The sequence below is a fragment of the Gymnoscopelus microlampas genome (assembly GCF_963454915.1).
Source record: "Gymnoscopelus microlampas genome assembly, chromosome: 9".
NCBI classification, from domain to species: Eukaryota; Metazoa; Chordata; class Actinopteri; order Myctophiformes; family Myctophidae; genus Gymnoscopelus; species Gymnoscopelus microlampas.
The window spans coordinates 55109594-55129593 of record NC_139946.1 but is presented as its reverse complement, the minus strand read 5'-3'; the positions used below and the strand labels follow the sequence as shown (position 1 = coordinate 55129593).

Genomic DNA, 20000 nt, shown 5'->3' with positions numbered 1-20000 from the left:
AATTACTCAAGTACTGTACTTAAGTACAATTTTGAGGTATTTGTACTTTACTTGAGTATTTCCAATTTACAATACTTTTACTTCTAGTCCACTACATCTCAGAGGCAAATATTGTACTTTTAGTCCACTGCAATTACTTGAAAACTTTAGTTACTAGTTACTTTTCAGATGTAAATGATGATATAATGAAACATGCGTTAACCGCTTTAGCCCTATTTTATACCTAGGCTATTTGAAAATAGCAGATCTACAAGCTCACAACGCGTCGCATCACATCCGATCTACGACGCGTTGTGAGCTTGTAGATCGGCTATTTTCAAATATTTTGTACTTTTACTTTCAGTACTTTAAGTACATTTTGATGCCAATACTTCTGTACTTTCACTCAAGTCAATTTTGAATTCTGGACTTTAACTTTTGTAACAGAGTACTTTTATATTGCAGTATTGGTACTTTTACTTAAGTAAAGAATTTGAGTACTTTTTCCACCACTGCCCCTGTGGGTAAATAACGGTTAAAAAAAAAAAGGAAAAGGTACATGTACAGCATTAGTCCTGATAGGTGGAGGTGTGTGTGTGCCCCGCCCCCCGGCCCCGCCCACCTTGTTGACGACGTCGCCGAAGGTGAGGTTGGTGAGCGCCATGCCGGCGTAGCGGCGCAGGGCCAGGTTGATGGGGTCGTTCTGGAGGCCGTACGTCTGCTGGTCCAGATGGAGCAGGTCCGCCACCACGTGCATCCCACCTGCACCAGACCACACACACAGGCGCGCACACACGCACACGCACGCACACACACACACACACGCACACACACACCTAGTTAAAGACGGGGTGCCGTGATTTTCAGTGACCCCCCCCCTAAAACATAATCATCAGGTATTATGGTTATACTAGGAGGAAGATTTTTTTTCCAAAAAGGTGTACAGAAAGAGTTAAAATTATGTTTTTATGTGGACACGCCTCCAGTTCATCAAGTGTACCTGGTTCTCACCTTAGCACCTCCTCCACCACCTTAGCACCACCCACCTGTCCTAGTCCCTCCTCCTCCTCATGCCCACACCTGTTGTGTTATGATAATGAGGGGGAGGGTATGTTTTTATTATGTCACTAAAGCGCTGTTTTTCTATTGACACGTTTGACCCTCAAGGTTTCAGCCTCCAGGAAGAAACTCAAAATAGTCAGAGAATACATAAAACACCATAAAAACACCACCAGTTCTATCAACCTCATAGACAGATGAAAAACAGAAAAAGTGCAAAACCATGGCACCAGCTCTTTAATAGATCCCACATGGTTATCGTTTTAAAACCCACAAACACCTGAGTAAGCCGATTCTACAAATGTCTCGTACGGTTTTCAGAAAAAAGGTGTGTTGCTAAATATCAGTGGTTCTCCAACTTTTTAAATACCCCAAAATTACTAAAAGGCCAATTACTTAATTACTTCCTGTCGGAACGGAAACATGACACAAACAAGCCCTTTATGAATATATATGAATCTTGATTTCATTCACCTGTGTGGAGACTTCCTCCAAACGCACCTGATTTTAATTACAGAGCTACTCCGTTTTGAATCTTATTCAAGATGACGTCCAGGCGGTGTGTCACTTGTTTTAAACTCAACCAGCACACTAAAATACAGTGGTGTAAAGAAACTAAGTACATTTACTCAAGTACTGTACTTAAGTACAGTTTGAGGTACTTTTACTTTATTGGCGTATTTCCAAATGTCTATACTTTTACTTCTACTCCACTACATCTCAGAGGCAAATATTGTACTTTTACTCCACTATATTTTTTTGAAAACTTTAGTTACTTTGCAGATATAAATAATATTACATTACAAAACATACATTAACCACTTTAGCCATATTTTATACCTAGGCTATTTGAAAATGGCTGAGTCGCATAGCGTCGCGTTGTGAGCTTGTAGATCTACTATTTTCAAACATTTTAGTAGCCTACTAAAATGTACTAAAATGTACTTATATTTAAGTAAAACATTTGAGTACTTTTTCCACCACTGCTAAAATATGAATCCGTAAACATTTTAGGTTAGAAATAAGCAACGTAGTAACAAACATCTTCACACACTGGCCTCTCACTCCCACTAGCTTTCTGCTGCAATGAGTGAGAATCCAGCGTTCCCATTTACGGCCCCACATCCAATCGTTACCAAAACCACGAGGAGTCCATGTTTACGTTGTTTCAGCTAGCTAGTTGTGCTAATAACCTTGATGATCGATGCGAAGGTTGCATGTCAATAAACGTTGTGTGTGAGCGCTATGTTTCCCTACGAAGCCATAGTGCAGTCACTACGTTTTTAGACACACTGACTCGTTCATCTTGTCTCAAAGGTCAAATCAGCCCTTGTGATGTTGGGGGATGAACTATTAGCTCAAGAACAGATAATAAGCAATTAATGCAACATCACTTATATAAGAATAGATATATAAGGTCTCACTGACGTCCCGCCCTCTCTCCGTATTTGAGCAACACTGATGACATCCTCAATAAAATTTCCCTGTCTTGGTTAATGTGATTGGCCACAAAACTGCGGGTGATTGACCCTCGATATGCCCAAATATGGAGACTCTCCTATGGAGTACTCTCCTAGTACTGACATCAGAATTACTGAACAAATCAAAAAGAAAAACATTTCAACATAGTTTTTGCTAAAAGGCCATTCAGTTTAATGAATGTAATTGTGTCCTCATAATAACATCATCATGCAATGACATCATAACGTCATCCATGTACGACAACATTAAGTGGGAACTGTCAGCCATGACTACCAACCGCAGCTGATAAGAAATCACATACACCTATTATAGCCCCCCCACCACCCCAAAAATATAGAAAGAAAGAAAAAAAAAGTGAGCCCCAACAAGCAACAACGGGGTACAAGCATCGATGATAAGATGATGAAGATGAAGATGGCTTTCAGAAGATGTAACAGAAAACTGAAACACTTTGGTTGTTCACAGTGGGATTTTAACTCACAACCCTTAACGTAGTGAGGGAGTGAGTGTGACTGCTGTTGCATTTAAACCGCGCCCATGTTTGGAGATGAGCGACGTTGTCGTTGTGACATTGTCGACGTCACACCTAAGGGTTGTGTCAATCCGGGCATTTATGACCCCAGATCGAATCGTTAAAAAAAACATGAGAAGTCCATGTTTACGTTGTTTCAGCTAAGCTATTTGTGCTGATAACACAGACGACGGGACGTTCAAGCACAGCAACGGTTGATCGATGCGAACGTTGCACATGTCAATAACATGTCAATAAACGTTGCGTGTGAGCGCTATGTTGCCCTGCGAGCCATAGTGCAGAAACAACATTTTTAGACACACGGACTCGTTCATTTTGTCTCAAAGGTCAAATCAGCCTTCGTGATGTTCGGGGGATGAGCTATTTCCTCAAGAACAGATATGCAATTAGTGCAACATCACTTATACTGATAACCCATTTGGCTTTATAGGGCAGTCAGTAAAAACATTCTACATAATATCTCATTGACGTCCCGCCCTCTCTCCGTATTTGGGCAACACTGATGACGTCATCAATAGGATTTCAGAAATCCACACCACACCTTTATTAGACCCTGTCTCGGTTAATGTGATTGGCTTCAACGCTAAGGGTGATTGACCCTCGATATGACCAAATATGGAGATAACTGTCTTAGTACTGACATCAGAATAACTGACGAACAAATAAAAAAGTAAAACATTTCAACATAGTTTTTGCTAAAAGGCCATTCAGTTTAATTAATGTCATTGTGTCCTCATAATAACATCATCATGCAATGACATCACAACGTCATCCACGTTAATTGTCCTTTAAGATTAACTTTCAAGAGAACAAACTGTCATTTGTTTCTAGGACCTTCCACTGAAAGCGACTCACTGACACTGATTCACTCACTGACACTGATTCACTCACTGACACTGACTGGAGGCCTGGCTGACGTGTGAAATGTTTCGCTGGACGCTACATCTGAAAGGAGAACGACATGGATTGGTCCATACAGCTGTGTCGGTGGGGAACGAGGTGTACATCTTCGGAGAAAACGACGTTAATGGTCAGGCTGAGGTTTTCATCTTCAACACAGTGTCTTTGCGCTGGATGAAGTCGACCCCAGCGACACCTGTAAGAGGAGAACGTCCCCTTGAAGTTCCCTCCATGCACTGGGGCCTCACAGCTGTGCTAATAAAAGATATCATCTACATCTGGGGAGGGTACTGGAACCTGCTTCATGCCTTTGATGTCGACACTCACAGATGGTTCAAACCCTTTATCTCTGGGACAGTTCCAGAGCAGAGGTACGACCACTCAGCCTCTGTGTTGGAGAAGGTCATGTATATTCATGGAGGACAGAACTCGATAGGATTCACTAATGACATCTACAAGTTGGACACCACCACAATGGTCTGGTCTTTAATTAACACCAGAGAAACTGCTCCACCAGCTTCATCACGTCACTCTGCCACCATCATCGGGACAAAGATGTTTGTATTTGGAGGCAGGACGGGCGAGCGGGAGAAGTACTCAAACACCATCAGAGTGTTTGACACAGAGACCGACTGCTGGCTGAACATGCCTTCTGCAAAGCATCCTCCAGTAGGACGCTACGGTCATTCATCCTTTGCCTACAATGGAGAGCTGTACATATGTGGTGGCTTCCAGCCAGGCTTTAACAATAACTACTTAAATGATGTGTGGAAATTCAGTGCAGAGACCTTCTCCTGGACGAAGGTTGAGCCAAAGGGGAAAGGCCTGTCTCAGATGTATGGGATGTGCTGTTGCATGGTGGGAGATCGTATCATCCTCCTTGCAGAATGGAAAACACCCGATGACCTGTATGTCTTAGACTTGAGTCCTAGCCTCAAGACGTTATGCAAGCTAGCAGTGATTCAGTATGGTCTGGAGCAGTTAGAACTCCCACACAACATTAAGTGGGAACTGGCAGCCATGACTAAGCGTGCAACTCCTGACTCAGATATTTCAAGCAACTCCTTTTTAGCCTCGACGACCTCTATCCCCGCTTCACCCGAAAGCAAACGCCCCAGGTTCCATCCACCGGCCTCCACACCCTCCAAGTCTTCAACCAGCGAAACTGGAGTTTCACCTGTCCAGCGTAGCGCGAGTCCTTCGCCTGCCTCTGCTCCAACTTTGACTGTTATGACGGATGGTGCCAAAGTCAACTCGGCCCGTCTCAGCGGTGCCCCGGCTAAACTGGCCGTGTACAACGGAGGCTGTAAGGAACCTCAGTTCCTACTGATAGGAGACTCATTGGTAAGGTTTTTAGAGCTTCCAAATGGAATAACATATTGTTTATCCGGTGCAAAAGTTCTGGACTTACTTGAACTTATTCCATCTCTCATCAACCGCCACCCAACTGCTCACACCATCATCATTCACGCCGGAACCAACGATATTAGGCTCAGACAATCTACCAAGCTCCACCATGACATTGAATTATTATTAGCAACAATTGAGAGCTTGGGGAAAAACAGAATATTTTCTGGCCCTTTTCCCTCACTTAGAAAAAATAGTGAACATTTCAGCCGCCTCTATGCTCTGCACTGTTGGCTCACTAGTTTTTGTCCAGCAACAGGTCATGGTTACATAAGTAACTTCGACTCCTTCTGGACCAGAAGAGACCTGTACAAGCCAGACAACCTCCATCTTAATAACAAGGGGACTAGCTTACTTGCATTTAATATCAAAACCCAGCTACATAGGGGGCACGGTGGCGCAGTCGGTAGCGCTGTCGCCTCACAGCTAGAAGGTCCTGGGTTCGATTCCCGCCGGGGACGCTGTGGGCAATGGGGGCGTGTCTTCTCCTCCGCGTCACCAGCGCCCATACCCTAGGTGGGGTTGGCGAAAGGGCCCACTCTGTGTGGAGTTTGCATGTTCTCCCCTTGTCTCCTAGGGTAGTTAATACCCTCACAAAAACATGTAGTAATCCTGGTCACTATACTACCTCCCCCTGGTCAGCCGGGGCGCCTGATGGAGGGGAAAGGAACTGGTTGGAATAACGTGTTCCTTCCACGCGCTACGTCCTACCAGGGAAACTCCCCCCTGTCAGGTGACAAGAAGGTCAGTTGGCTCTCATGCAATGAAGGAGGCGTGAGCTCGGCCCTGGCCTCCCTAGGCTGGTGGGGGGAGTGTAGTGCCCAGGATCACTTAGCAAATTGGCACTGGGTGAAAAAAGGGTTACAAAAATCGAGGGATAAAAAAAAAAAAAAAAAACACCTACAAAGCTCTTGATGGGCCAGGAGGACAGGACCCAATAGTGACCCCCCCACCCTATTTTGGTACTACATCCCCTGTCCCTCCTAGTCTCAGCTCCTGTATGTCGCCCTGCCCCAGTGTCTCCTGTTCCCCCACTACAGTTTTCAGTTTTAAACTGTGTGGGCCCTGCCGCCAGCTCAGTGGAGTTACCTGTTCTTATCAGGTCCAGACACTTTTCACTCAACAATATCACCCCTCGCACAGCCACTCCATCTAACCTCATTTACATTCCTTGTCTACCCATAGCCCCTGCCATTAAGCCTGTTCCATTTACCTTTGTATCCTAGTAAAGAAAGAAACATGTGAGCCCCCCAAAAAGAGACAGCGGGGTACAAGCATCGATGATAAGATGATGAAGATGAAGATGGCTTTCAGAAGATGAAACAGAAAAAAACTAAAACACTTTGGTTGGTCACAGTGGGATTTTAACCCACAACCCTAAATGTAGTGAGGGAGTGAGTGTCACTGCTGTTGCATTTAAACCTTGTGTCAATACAATGCATGGTGGGAGATCGTTTCATCCTCTTTGGAGGAGACAAAACACTTGATGACCTGTATATCTTAGACTTAAGTCCTAGCATAAGACGTTATGCAAGCTAGCAGTTATCCAGTACGATCTGGAGCAGTCAGAAATCCCACACAACATTAAGTGGGAACTGGCAGCCATGACTACCAACACATAAGAGCAGTAAGAATGTCAAAGTAGAAGGACCCACCCAGTTCGTTCATGGCCCGGCGGTACTCCTCCTCGAAGGACAGCTTCATCACGGCACACATGGCCTGACAGATCTGAGGGTCCACCGGCTCTGGGATGTCTGGAGGGGAACCGTCAGAGGAACCCGGCCATGGAAGGAGAGGAGAGCACAAGATGAATTGACACGGTGCTCAAGACATAAAAGATACATTTTGGGATCTCTGCCCGGGATCCAAATTTACAAAAGAACGTGTGATGAATTAACAACTTAAAGGTTTCACAACATTCTTTTTTTTTTTTTCTTTCTTTTTTTTTATGACCTCAATTACAACCAAAACACCTTGAACTTTGAACATTCAGTGGATTTTCTGAATAATTATGCTAAAGAAAGTGCTGTGATTGGCCCCTGGACTTTGATGTCATAGTCCATTAATCCCGTAAAAATGTTTATCTGTGGAACCGAGTCAAAACCGAGTCAAACTAAATGTAATGCCTCAACTCCTACAATTCGAAGTGCTTGTCAGGGTGGGGGGTCCCCAGATCAAATATGATTATTATGGGGGGGGTCACCCCAGTTCATACATGATTGTTTTGGGGGGTCCCCAGTTCAAATGTGATTATTATGGCGGGTCCCTAGTTCAAACATGATTATTTTGGGGGGTCCCTAGTTCAAACATGATTATTTTGGGGGGTCCGGTTCAAATGTGATTATTATGGCGGTCCCCAGTTCAAATGTGATTATTATGGGGGGTCCCCAGTTCAAATGTGATTATTTTGGGGGGTCCCCAGTTCAAATGTGATTATTTTGGGGGGGTCACTGCCTGAAAAGTTTGAGAAGCCCCTGCTGCCCCCCTAACTGACCGGTGGTGGTGGTCCCGGCCCGTCCAGCGGTGGGGGTCCCAGCAGCGGCAGCAGCAGCAGAGGCCTGGGTCTCCATCCACTCCCAGCCGCTGTCACAGTGGGTCCTGATCTGCTCCATGAGGTGAAGGACCCTCATCTCGCGGCGGCCCTGGCCCTCGTCCGGCTGGGCGTACACGATGTTGTGGAGCGCCGCGCTGGCACGCGACTTGGCCTCGCGGCTGCAGCCCCCCGCCGTGCCTGTAGGAGGGGCGATGATTCAATCAATCAATCAATCAATCAATCAATCGATCGATCGATCAATCAACCTTTATTTGTCACACAGAGCCCTATCTTGCCGCCTTACCCCTTATGCCTAAATGTTTTAGGTATTTTTTGACAATTTTGTAAAACATTTCGCGTCATCAGTGCCCATACCCTAGGTGGGGTTGGTGAAAGGGCCTTTCTGTGTGGAGTTTGCATGTTCTCCCCGTGTCTCCTAGGGTAGGTACCCTCACAAAAACATGCAGTGATCCTGGTCTCTATACTGCCTCCCCCTGGTCAGACAGGGCACCTGATGGAGGGGAAAGGAACTGGTTGGAATAACGTGTTCCTTCCACGCGCTACGTCTAACCAGAGAACCTCCCCCCTGTCAGGTGATAAGAACAGGCCTGCTTGCTCCTCATGCACTGAAGGAGGCATGAGCTTCAGCTTGGGCTCTCCCTAGGTTGGCAGAGGGAGAGCAGCGCCCAGGATTACATGGGCAATTGGCACTGGGTGAAAAATATGGGTTACAAAATTAAGCACTTTTTTTTTTTTTTTAAACATTTCAAAATAGTTCAAATAGATGATCTACGAGCTCACAACATGGATGTATAGAGCTATTTTCACCATTTTAAAAAGTTTTTCAAACTAAAATAGGACTAGATGTTGAACTGAATGGAATTAACTTAAGACAGACGAATGGAAACGAGATAAATAATTGCAATCATGCGATTATATAACAATTGTGGCAGGTCCTATTACCAGTGCCTCCGCCGGACTCTCCGGCGCCCCCCGGGGCTTCGTGGAGGATCTGCACCAGCAGCGGCACGCAGCCAGACTTGCGCATGGCGACGCAGCTGTCCTGAGAGCTGGACATGGCCAGCAGCGTGCGGGACATGTCCTCTTTGTCCCTGTTGGCCAGCATGGACAGCAGCCAGAACACCATCTCTACCTGTATGAGCACACAAAATACTGTATAACACCAGCTCATTCTCTACCTGTGAGGTCACAATAAACTGTATAACACCATCTCTACCTGTAGGGTCACAACATACTGTACCCTCTCTACCTGTATGAGCACACAAAATACTGTATAACCAGCTCATTCTCTACCTGTGAGGTCACAATAAACTGTATAACACCAGCTCATTCTCTACCTGTGAGGTCACAATAAACTGTATAACACCAGCTCATTCTCTACCTGTGAGGTCACAATAAACTGTATAACACCATCTCTACCTGTAGGGTCACAACATCTCTACCTGTATATGAGGACACAAAATACTGTATAACACCAGCTCATTCTCTACCTGTTTAAGGACACAAAATACTGTATAACACCATCACATTCTCTACCTGTGAGGTCACAATACACTGTATAAAACCATCTCATTCTGTAAGGACACAATAAACTGTGTAACACCATCTCACTCTCTACCTGTGAGGACACAATAAACTGTGTAACACCATCTCATTATCAGTGTGTGTGTGTGTGTGTGTGTACCTTGCTCCCTCCATCTCCTGCAGTCTCCAGGCCAGTGGATGCAGAGGATGCATTCTCAGAGTCACCAGCAGATGGCGTGGCAGCAGCAGAGATCTAACAGAGACACACATGCAGAGGTGGGTTTAATGTCAAGTGGTTCTCAAAGTGAGGTCTAGGGACCCCCGGGGGTCCTCTGTATCAGTATATACATAAAGGGGACAGGAGTCTATGGACCCAGAATAGTGTTATAATGTGGTTAACATACATCTGTAATTACATTGTAAAGATAAGCTAAAGATAAGATAGTTTTATACCCAGAACGTTAAGGTTTATGTGTTTGATGCACTGGTCTGATTAAATCAAATATTTTTTGATTACATAATTGTCTTTTAGTTTTTCTAATTATTATTCTTTGTTATTTTTGAGATTTTGAGTTGATTTTTTACAGGAGCCCAGTCAAATCTTAAACTATACTTATCAAATAAAATATAGTCTATTTATTGATTTTTGACTAATATTATAAAGGGCTATAACATTATATATTATTATATTCTATGAAGCCATTGGGTCAGAGAAGCTCTTTGAAGGAACATTAACTTTTAATGTAATGTTTTAATTTAGTCCATTCCTGAAGAACAGCAGAAAACACTGTCTGACCTACATCTGATGCTTGCTAGGGGTTTCCTAACCACGGGCGCAGGGGTTGAACTGGACCGGGGCCAGTTTTATACTAGACCCCCCTCTCCTTTATACTAGACCCCCCTCTCTCTCTTTGAGTCCTCTACCTCCATGGGTCAAATGATCAGGAATGCGACAAACACAAACAAATCTCCATGAATTTCAAGGCTTCTTTGTGTGTGTAATTTAGAGCGGTGTACAGTAACTAAGTCATCATGATGTGTATTCCTGCACTGCACATAAAACTACTGTAGGCCTACATACAGTGTGAACAGAGTACACTACGTTTAAATACATACAGTGTAAACAGAGTACACTACGTTTAAATACCTATTATTTTCTGTGTACATTTGAAATACCTTTGAAAAATTGAGAGAGAGAGAGAGAGAGAGAGAGAGAGAGAGGGGGGAGAGGGGAGAGAGAGAGGGGGGAGGGGTGAGAGAGAGAGAGAGAGAGAGAGAGAGAGAGAGAGAGAGAGAGAGAGAGAGAGAGAGAGAGAGAGAGGGGGGGGGTAGAGAGAGAGAGAGAGGGGGGAGGAGAGAGAGAGGGAGGGAGAGAGAGAGAGAGAGAAACACAGAAAGACAGACAGAGACAGACAGACAGACAGACAGACAGACAGACAGACAGACAGACAGACAGACAGCTTCATTTGCATATTAATGAATGAACTGGCTTCATCCCAACTCCTGGGGGAATCGTATATCAAAGCCCCCCACCGCCCATCCATCCCATCGCTATGGTAACGTGTGTGTGTGTGTGTGTGTGTGTGTGTGTGTGTGTGTGTGTGTGTGTGTGTGTGTGTGTGTGTGTGTGTGTGTGTGTGTGTGTGTGTGTGTGTGTGTGTGTGTGTGTGTGTGTGTGTGTGTGTGTGTGTGTGTGTGTGTGTGTGTGTGTATGTGTGTGTGTGTGTGTGTGTGTTTGCAGAGAGGTGGCATAATGACATGTCCAGCCTGTGCATACTAGTGACAAAGTGACCACTAGGGGGAGACAAAGTGACGCATTAAAGGACAACTACACCCATTTTCAACCATTCTTCATACAATAGATCCTCACTAATGCTCATGATACAATGGTGTCATTTGTTTCTACTCAGGCTGTGTCTCATAGGAGGGCTGTGGACACTTCAGAAACCCATCTACCAGTGACATCATGGTTAGGAAGGTACGCTCACTTTCCAGGAATAGAAATCCTGCAGTTTCTATTATAGCTTGTATTCCCCATCGATGATGTCACTGGTAGGCAGGTTTCTGAAGTGTCCACAGCCCTCCTCTGAGACACAGAGTGAATAGACAGACATTATGTCATATTATCATGAGTATTAGTGAGGACCAGTTATATGAAGACAGGTTGAAAATGGGTGAAGTGGTCCTTTAACACTGGTGGCCATATCATTTATTCATTCATAATATATATTTATTTTATATTCATATTTTGGAAATGATGTCATCGTAGCAGTGGTTCCCAAACTATGGCCCGGGGCCCACTGATGGGCCGTGAAGATATTGTAAGTGGGTCCCTGAATATTTGGCAAAACACTAAGATTTTAATGATAAAATGACATTATAATAAATAAATATACCAGACAGACAGACAGACAGACAGACAGACAGACAGGCAGGCAGGCAGGCAGACAGGCAGGCAGGCAGGCAGGCAGGCAGGCAGGCAGGCAGGCAGGCAGACAGACAGACAGACAGACAGACAGACAGACAGACAGGCAGACAGGCAGGCAGACAGACAGACAGACAGACAGGCAGGCAGACGGGCAGACAGAGAGAGGAGGGTAGTGGTCGTTGGAGGGGGGGGTGGTGTGGTGTGTGTGTGTGTGTGTGTGTGTGTGTGTGTGTGTGTGTGTGTGTGTGTGTGTGTGTGTGTGTGTGTGTGTGTGTGTGCACACTGTCACAGAGTTTATCAGACACACTGATATACAGTTTAAGCTGAACAATCTGGAACCAAAACATTTGAAATAAATGAATGATAAATACATTATTTTACACTGATCTCTGTTTTGAACTTGTTTTTTTACGTTTGTATTTATTTTAGATATTCATTGTATTCATGTTTCATCGTTTAACTCTTCACTGATCTGATGTTGCCTCTACTTTATTCACGCTGGTTTTGATCATCTATGCATAGTAAGCCCCTCCCCCAACCACAACCTTCTATCATGGAATTCTCCACTGATCTGACCTTTGACCTTGGACAATAAAAAAAACATTGATTATTCACTCTATACGGTTAGACACACACACACACACACACACACACACACACACACACACACACACACACACACACACACACACACACACACACACACACACACACACACACACACACACACACACACACACACACACACACACACACACACACACACACAGCAGTGACTGTGTCATCACAGAATGGAGTCAAACCAGTCAGACAGGGAGAGAACCTTTTCACCAGCATGAAGGAATGTCAACCACACTCACACACACACACACACACACACACACACACACACACACACACACACACACACACACACACACACACACACACACACACACACACACACACACACACACACACACACACACACCCCTACAGTCCGCCTAGACATACATAGACACAGCGAACACACGGATATATAAATGTCACAGCTCTTTGTTCTTCTGGATTTGATCGTCTGTAAAATCCAACTCAGACTTTAAAAAGGTTTTATCTCATCAAACAATGATTTCTCATCAAATGAGAAGGTCTGGAGATCAGAGGCTTTGACGAGGTAAGTGCTTGATCCACTTGTGTTGAAGAAGTACTCAGATTTTTACATAGGCCCATATTGAAGCAGTGGTGGAAAAACTTTTTTTAACCTTATATGATCGATGATGTTTTTTTACCATGTGGCACTCTGAGATTCCAAATAAATGTTATTATTATTATTATTATTATTGTTATTATTATTATTTAAAGGGGAATTTTGGACCACGGTTTTCTTACCTTTTCTATGATGTTATGATATCTTAGGATGAATGGTACAGTAGAAACATTTCATAACTCCATCACAGGTCCGCCACAGCTTAAAACGTGCACCAATAGGCCTAGCGCTAGATCGCGTATTTTAATATCTTTTTTTGTCTGTGGCTGTGGCGGACCTGGGATGGAGTTATGACATTTTTCTACTGTACCAATCATCCTAAGATATCATAACATCATAGAAAAGGTAAAAAAAACGTGGTCCAAAATTCCCCTTTAAGTAAAAGTATCAATACTGCAGTGTAGAAATACTCTGTTACAAGTAAAAGTGCGGTAATCAAAATTGACTTGAGTAAAAGTACAAAAGTATTGGCATCAAAATGTACTTAAAGTACCAAAAGTAGAAAGTACTCATTGTGTAGAACGTCCCATTTCACAAGTTCATACAGAGAGGTTTTGAAAATAGCAGATCTACAAGCTCACAATGTGTCGCATCGCGACACATTGTGAGCTTGTAGATCTGCTATTTTCAAATAGCCTAAGTATTCATAGGGCTGAAGTGGTTAATGTATGTTTTGTAATAATAATCAAAATCTACGCGTAACTATCTATCTATCGAGTAACTAGTAGTCTACATTTTTCAAATAATTGTAGTGGAGAAAAAGTACAATATTTGCTTTTAAGATGTAGTGGAGTAGAAGTAAAAGTACTGAAATTTTAATTTGAAATACTCCAGTAAAGTAAAAAATACCTCAAAATTGTACTTAAGAACAGTACTTGAGTGAATGTACTTAGTTACTTTACACCACTGTTTATATTTGACAATAGTGGACAGAGTGCAGCACTACGTGCCTCATATGTGGGCATTTCTGAAATCTTGCAAATGAAGAAAAATAAGGTTGTTGCTTGTTTTTATGTATTATTTTTTAAGAAAATTATTCCAGTTGACAGTTTTAAGATGACTAATAGTCAAAGAAATGTTCCTGGCTCTGTGTGTGTGTGTGTGTGTGTGTGTGTGTGTGTGTGTGTGTGTGTGTGTGTGTGTGTGTGTGTGTGTGTGTGTGTGTGTGTGTGTGTGTGTGTGCTAATATAACCTAATTGTCATGTTTACATCTCACTATAGCTAGTCTATAAGATGCAACAAGCTGTTTCTACTGCTATAAATTCACTAATTATTTCTACATTTCTCTCTGAAGGTCCTGGCAGACTTAAATCAGATCAAGATCGAAGCTCTTCTGCACCAACACAACACAAGGACTTTAAACGAACACAAAGGACGACCTCCCTAAAAACATGAGTCTTTTCAAAGACGTGTTGAGCAGTGGAGACGAGACATCACGTCTGTCAGAGGACGAGGACACGGCAGGCCAGGGGGACGTGATGGACACACGGACACACACAGACATCTCAGACGGAAAGAGACAAGATGTCCTCGTTTGTACAAGGGACGCTTCGATGGACGACTTTACGGAAGGATTTAACACAGGCCTGTCCCGGGAACGTCATGAGAGGACATCAGAGCAGAAGACAAAGCTCCCAGAGGACAGGGACAATGAGAGGACATCAGAGCAGAAGACAACGCTCCCGGCGGACAGGGACAAGTCCCCCAACAACCCACTGGCTCTACTCAAAGAGGACTTCAACCAGTTTAAAGAGGATCTGGCCAACGTCTTCAAGATACGCAGAGAGGACAAGTCCACCGTCTCCCAAGGTATTTATAACCAAAACGTATACATTTCTGTTTGCCATTTAGGCTTTGTAAGCAAAAAATGCACAGGACAGATATGACAAATAATTTAAACACCTTATATCTTAAATAACTTAAATACACAAATACATGATTAAATAATGAATGGCCAAAACAGGCCATGCATCAAGCAATGTATGCTAAATAATTGTGATAATCTCAAACTAAAATGAAAAAAAGCATTTAAGTTAACTGGAAAATAAATTGGCTTTACAAAAAGACTGTCACCACAACATAAAAACTAATGATAAATCATAATTATAATGCTGTCTACTGTCACCATAAGATAAAAACTAATGATAATTCATAATTATAATGCTGTCTCGTCTCTGTCTAAAGGTGACATCATCGCTAAGCAAGATCTGGCCAACGCCTTCAAGATACGCAGGGAAGACATTTCAGCCGTCTTCCTTCCCATTCCTTCCAAAGAGGACCTCATCAACGCCTTCAGAATAAAAGCCTCCTCCAACGCAGAGAGAGATGACAGTGGCATCACCAACGCCTTCAGAATAAAAGCCTCCTCCAACGCAGAGAGAGACCAGAGTGGTGGCTGGTCGAAAAGGTCTCTCTCACGGGAAGACAGAGAGGGTTTCTTTAGAAGTTCACTTCGTGTTTCCCGAAGTGAAGTTTCAGAGAACAAAGGCGAGAGATCGAGGGACGATAAAACAAGTGTTCCGGAAGAAACGAACGAGAAGACGGCTTTAAAGTCCAAAGAAAACTGGAATAAAGCTCTGAGAATGAATCCCCCTGAAGGAAATGAAAAGACAGCCAGTAAAACCCTTCCTCCCAGTAAGAATGAAGCCAGTGAAACCCTTCCTCCTAGTAAGAATGATGCCAGAAAAACCCTTCCTCCCAGTAAGAATGATGCCAGAAAAACCCTTCCTCCCAGTAAGAATGAAGCCAGTGTGTCCAGTGTGTTGAAGGCAGGGGAGATGGTAACATCTTCTTCTGAGCCTGAAGAAGCTCGTCAGACTGTCTGGACTGATGGTGGACACACCAGTACTGAACGTCTACTAGAAGCACCGGTTTGTACTGGGAATGGACAGGAGGCTGAGCTGATGGAAGAGGACGAGGAGGAAGAAGAAGACAACCTAACAGCCCTCCCAGTGAACACCATGCTTTCCACACTGTTAGTGGGCAGTGACCCACTTAGCACCACCATGAGGTGAGTGTGTTTCACTGCACTGCTGCTGTTGCTAACGTATTAATACACATGTCAACATGTCAATGCATCATACACGTTAATAACATGTTAATGCATCGTGCACGTTAATAACATGTTAATGCATCGTACATGTTAATAACATGTTAATGCATCATACAGGTTAATAACATGTTAATGCATCATACAGGTTAATAACATGTTAATGCATCATACAGGTTAATAACATGTTAATGCATCATACATGTTGATAACATGTTAATGCATCGTACACGTTAATAACAAGTTAATGCATCGTACATGTTAATAACATGCTAATGCATCGTACACGTTAATAACATGTTAATGCATCGTACATGTTAATAACATGCTAATGCATCGTACACGTTAATAACATGTTAATGCATCGTACATGTTAATAGCATGTTAATGATAATGACATGTCTGTTGCAGTGCGCAGCCTGGAGACAACCTCTGGACCCTGAAGCAATGTAAGTCTGTCTGTCTGTCTGTCTGTCTGTCTGTCTGTCTGTCTGTCTGTCCGTCTGTCTATAAATGTATATAAATCCTCTTGTCCACTGTGTGGTCAGATGCGTGCTATGTGACCCTGGATCCCAACACGGCGAGCACAGAGCTGGGCGTGTCACATGACGGCAGGACGGCGGTCCGCCAGTGGATTGACCACGCCTACCCGGCCCACCCAGAGAGGTTCCAGCGCTGCCCCCAGGTCCTGTGCAGGGAGGGGCTTTGGCGGGATCGCTGCTACTGGGAGGTGGAGTGGAAAGGAGGCGGGGTCGACATAGGTGGGCACCACCCTTTTTCCTTTTCATTAACGCTAGCCTCCTATTGATCAAGATACGGAAACTATGCATGTCATTCGATAACCTATACCACTTCTGCGAAGATGGCCGCTGTGATTGGCCAGTACTCGCAGTCCTTGGGTTTATGCAACTATGCCTGAACCTAACCTTAATCCGAACCCTAACCTCACAAAAACTATGCATAAATGTGATTATTCACGACACGTTTTAGAGAATAAGAAAAAAATAAACTGCGTCAACAGCAGGATTTGAAAAACGGGGCTTTTGGAAGTCATTTGAACGTCTATAGTCGTCTGTCCAATAAAAATCACCTGCCTCCCATTGTCTGGGAGGACGTTGTTTGCTTCCCATCGCATAGGAGGCGTTTGAGGCGCTGCAGCGGTATAGGCTGTAAGCTGAAGAATGGCGCAAACTATGCAGACATTTCTTTGTCACTTATTCTCATGTTTTTATTTTGTAGATAGTTTTTCACTACAAATGTACGGCATGTTATTTAGATAGCATGTTGTTTAGACAGATAGGTTCATTGTTTACCTGGCTCGTATATCCTACATTGCAAGAGAATGTGACATCACGCCATTCAAAGTAATAGCGCAACAGAATACAACACGAGTTCAATGGAGAAGTGACTGCTTAACTTGTTGTTTGTCAACTAGTGTTCACTGTTTACTTTGCTTAATCTGATCTCACACTGGTTAACTCAGTAAACGTGAACTCTGGTTAAGCAACGCATTCTCACTCCCAAGACGGGCAAACGGGTGACGGCTTTGGACGGATTTGAACGTTTGACGTGTTGACAGGGGGGGGGGGGGGGGGCGATGATTTAGGTTTCTGTCCCTATCGGGATGTAACTCAAACGGTGCCGAGTCACCTGAAGCGGACTTTGCAACGTCTCATGGCTCTAGTCCACACTTTAGGCGGCGTGTCTCCGTCGTTCTAACAGTTTTTTAGCGGAGCTGTTACCCTTTGGTTTGAGAACGGCTGAAGCAACCGGGACGCCGTCAAATTAAATGAAAGGTCCCTGTCACGTCAAACATTTGCCATTTAGTCACATTTGTCCTATCAAATCAAAGTACGTTTTGGGAGTGAGAGTGTGTCTGTAAAATGTAAATTGCAGGAGTGGCCTACCGCAGCATCTCCAGAGACGGAGACGTCAACGGGTGTCTGATCGGACACAACCAACACTCGTGGAGTGTGGAGTGTCGTCACGACTCCTACACCCCGTGTCACAACAACCTCAGGAGTACACCCTCTTCACCAGGTCAGTACAACTACCTTATCCCTTTATCCCTAAACCTTTTTTTGCCTATTTTTACTATTTTGAAAAACATTTTAAAATAGTTCAAATAGCCGTTCTACAAGCTCACAAAGTGTCGATGTAGATCGGCAAGTTGAACTATTTGAAAATGTGTTTTTAAATAGTTAAAAATGGCTAATAAATGTAGGGATAATGGGTAAGGCGGTGCCCAAGATAGGACACACAGTTGGCTAGACTTTTAACATGTTTTCTAAATGTCAAGTTTGAGTCTAGTGTGATTCCAAGATATTTAAGTTATGATACCTTAAAGGGATATTTCACTTTCAAATAGAATAAACACAACACAAATACATATAAAATTATTGAAAAAAGTAATGGAAAAGGTCATTCTAATGCCTGAGGGGCTGTGATTTTTCCATTACTTTCTAATTATTACGGGGCCAGGCTTCCAGCATGGACCCGTATTGTTATTGGCATTATTCCGTTTCTTCTTCTTCTGCCACTTTTGGCAGTTCTGGCTGAACCGTGCAGTCGCTTTTTATGAAACTCGGCCATATGATAGATGGTCATGAAAAACGATCAAGAAATAATTCTCACAATCTTTCGTCAAAAGGTGGCGCTATAGCACTCAATTGAAAAATGCCAACTTTGAACAGGTACAACTCATGCCCTGTTTCACCTACAGCCATGAAACTTCGATGCACACATGCGTCTCCTCATGCTGAACAACTTTCACACTCTGACTTTTGACCTCTGACCTTTAGATCTCCCACCATTTTGAATTATATGAAAAACAGTTAAAACCTATCTCCTCCTGGGATTTTTGAGTAATCTGCACGAAACTTTTTACACATGAACTTTGGACCTATGCCAAAAAACGTTTGCAAAATATTTTCCATAAGTGAAAAAATGAAGCTTTAATGAGCCAATGAATATTGCAGTTTTATGACAATTATTCATCTGCCCCTAACACATACATGCAGACTTACCATTCTTTGAAACTTTGCAGAAATGTAAAGGGCCATTCCAAATATCACTGAAACCAATCTTACTCCAATTGGTCAAACGGGGGCGCTATAGCAATTTTTTGAAAATTGAAACTTTAAACAGGCAAAAGTCATGCCTCCTTTGGCCGACAGCCATTAGACCTGCTTACACATGTGCCTTGACTAATGAGGAACACATCTATCACGTTGACCAGTAAGCACCGCCCTTATATTGTCCACAATCTTGAGCAGTTTGAAAAACACTTAAACCCAGGATTTTTCAGCTATTTGCGTGAAACTGTATGAACAGTGTGATCTCTTTTTTCAGAGGTTTGTCTGTTGGTCCAATAGCGTCCCGCTTAAGTGTATGTCTCACAACCTCAAGGTCACAGGTTCAAGCCTCACTTGGTGCAGACTTCATCTAAGTTGCATTTCACACAACATGACTATCAATGAATACATTTGCAATTGTTAAAGATAACATGAAATACTTAATTGAGTGTTTTTTACATACTTCATTGTGAAAATAGCTGATCTACAATCTCACAACTTTTCAGATAGCAATGAGAGTATGTTTTTTCAATGTATAACATACTTCATTGTGAAAATAGCCGATGTACAATCTGACAACTTTTAATGGTTTGTGAGCTTGTAGATCGGCTACTTTCACTAGTTTTGGTTCTGAGGAGATGTACAATTTCTTCATTGGTAAATGGTTTGTGAACGAATGATCTTTGTGTTAGTGAAACAGGGGCTTGGGTCATGACAGAAGGCAAGAGTTTGTGATCCTCAACAGACAATATCAGCCTGGACAAAG

At 43.3% G+C, this 20000-nt stretch overlaps 2 protein-coding genes across 2 annotated transcripts in view; one reads left to right on the top strand and one right to left on the bottom strand.

The window, feature by feature from the left end:
* apc2 (APC regulator of WNT signaling pathway 2) overlaps positions 1-20000 on the bottom strand; it is a gene marked incomplete at both ends in the record, with an annotated part of 57142 nt that overhangs the window by 23062 nt on the left and 14080 nt on the right. The window contains 5 exons of the mRNA XM_084066250.1: positions 602-741; positions 7015-7113; positions 7854-8090; positions 8856-9045; positions 9598-9690. Of these exons, the coding sequence (XP_083922376.1) occupies positions 602-741; positions 7015-7113; positions 7854-8090; positions 8856-9045; positions 9598-9690 (759 nt within the window). The remainder of the gene's footprint in view (positions 1-601; positions 742-7014; positions 7114-7853; positions 8091-8855; positions 9046-9597; positions 9691-20000) is intronic.
* Positions 12882-20000, top strand: part of LOC311052494 (uncharacterized protein) — an 8094-nt gene continuing 975 nt past the window's right edge. Inside the window, exons 1-6 of the mRNA XM_084067458.1 lie at positions 12882-13018; positions 14406-14920; positions 15296-16121; positions 16572-16609; positions 16709-16921; positions 18057-18200. Of these exons, the coding sequence (XP_083923584.1) occupies positions 14503-14920; positions 15296-16121; positions 16572-16609; positions 16709-16921; positions 18057-18200 (1639 nt within the window). The 5' untranslated portion in view covers positions 12882-13018; positions 14406-14502. The remainder of the gene's footprint in view (positions 13019-14405; positions 14921-15295; positions 16122-16571; positions 16610-16708; positions 16922-18056; positions 18201-20000) is intronic.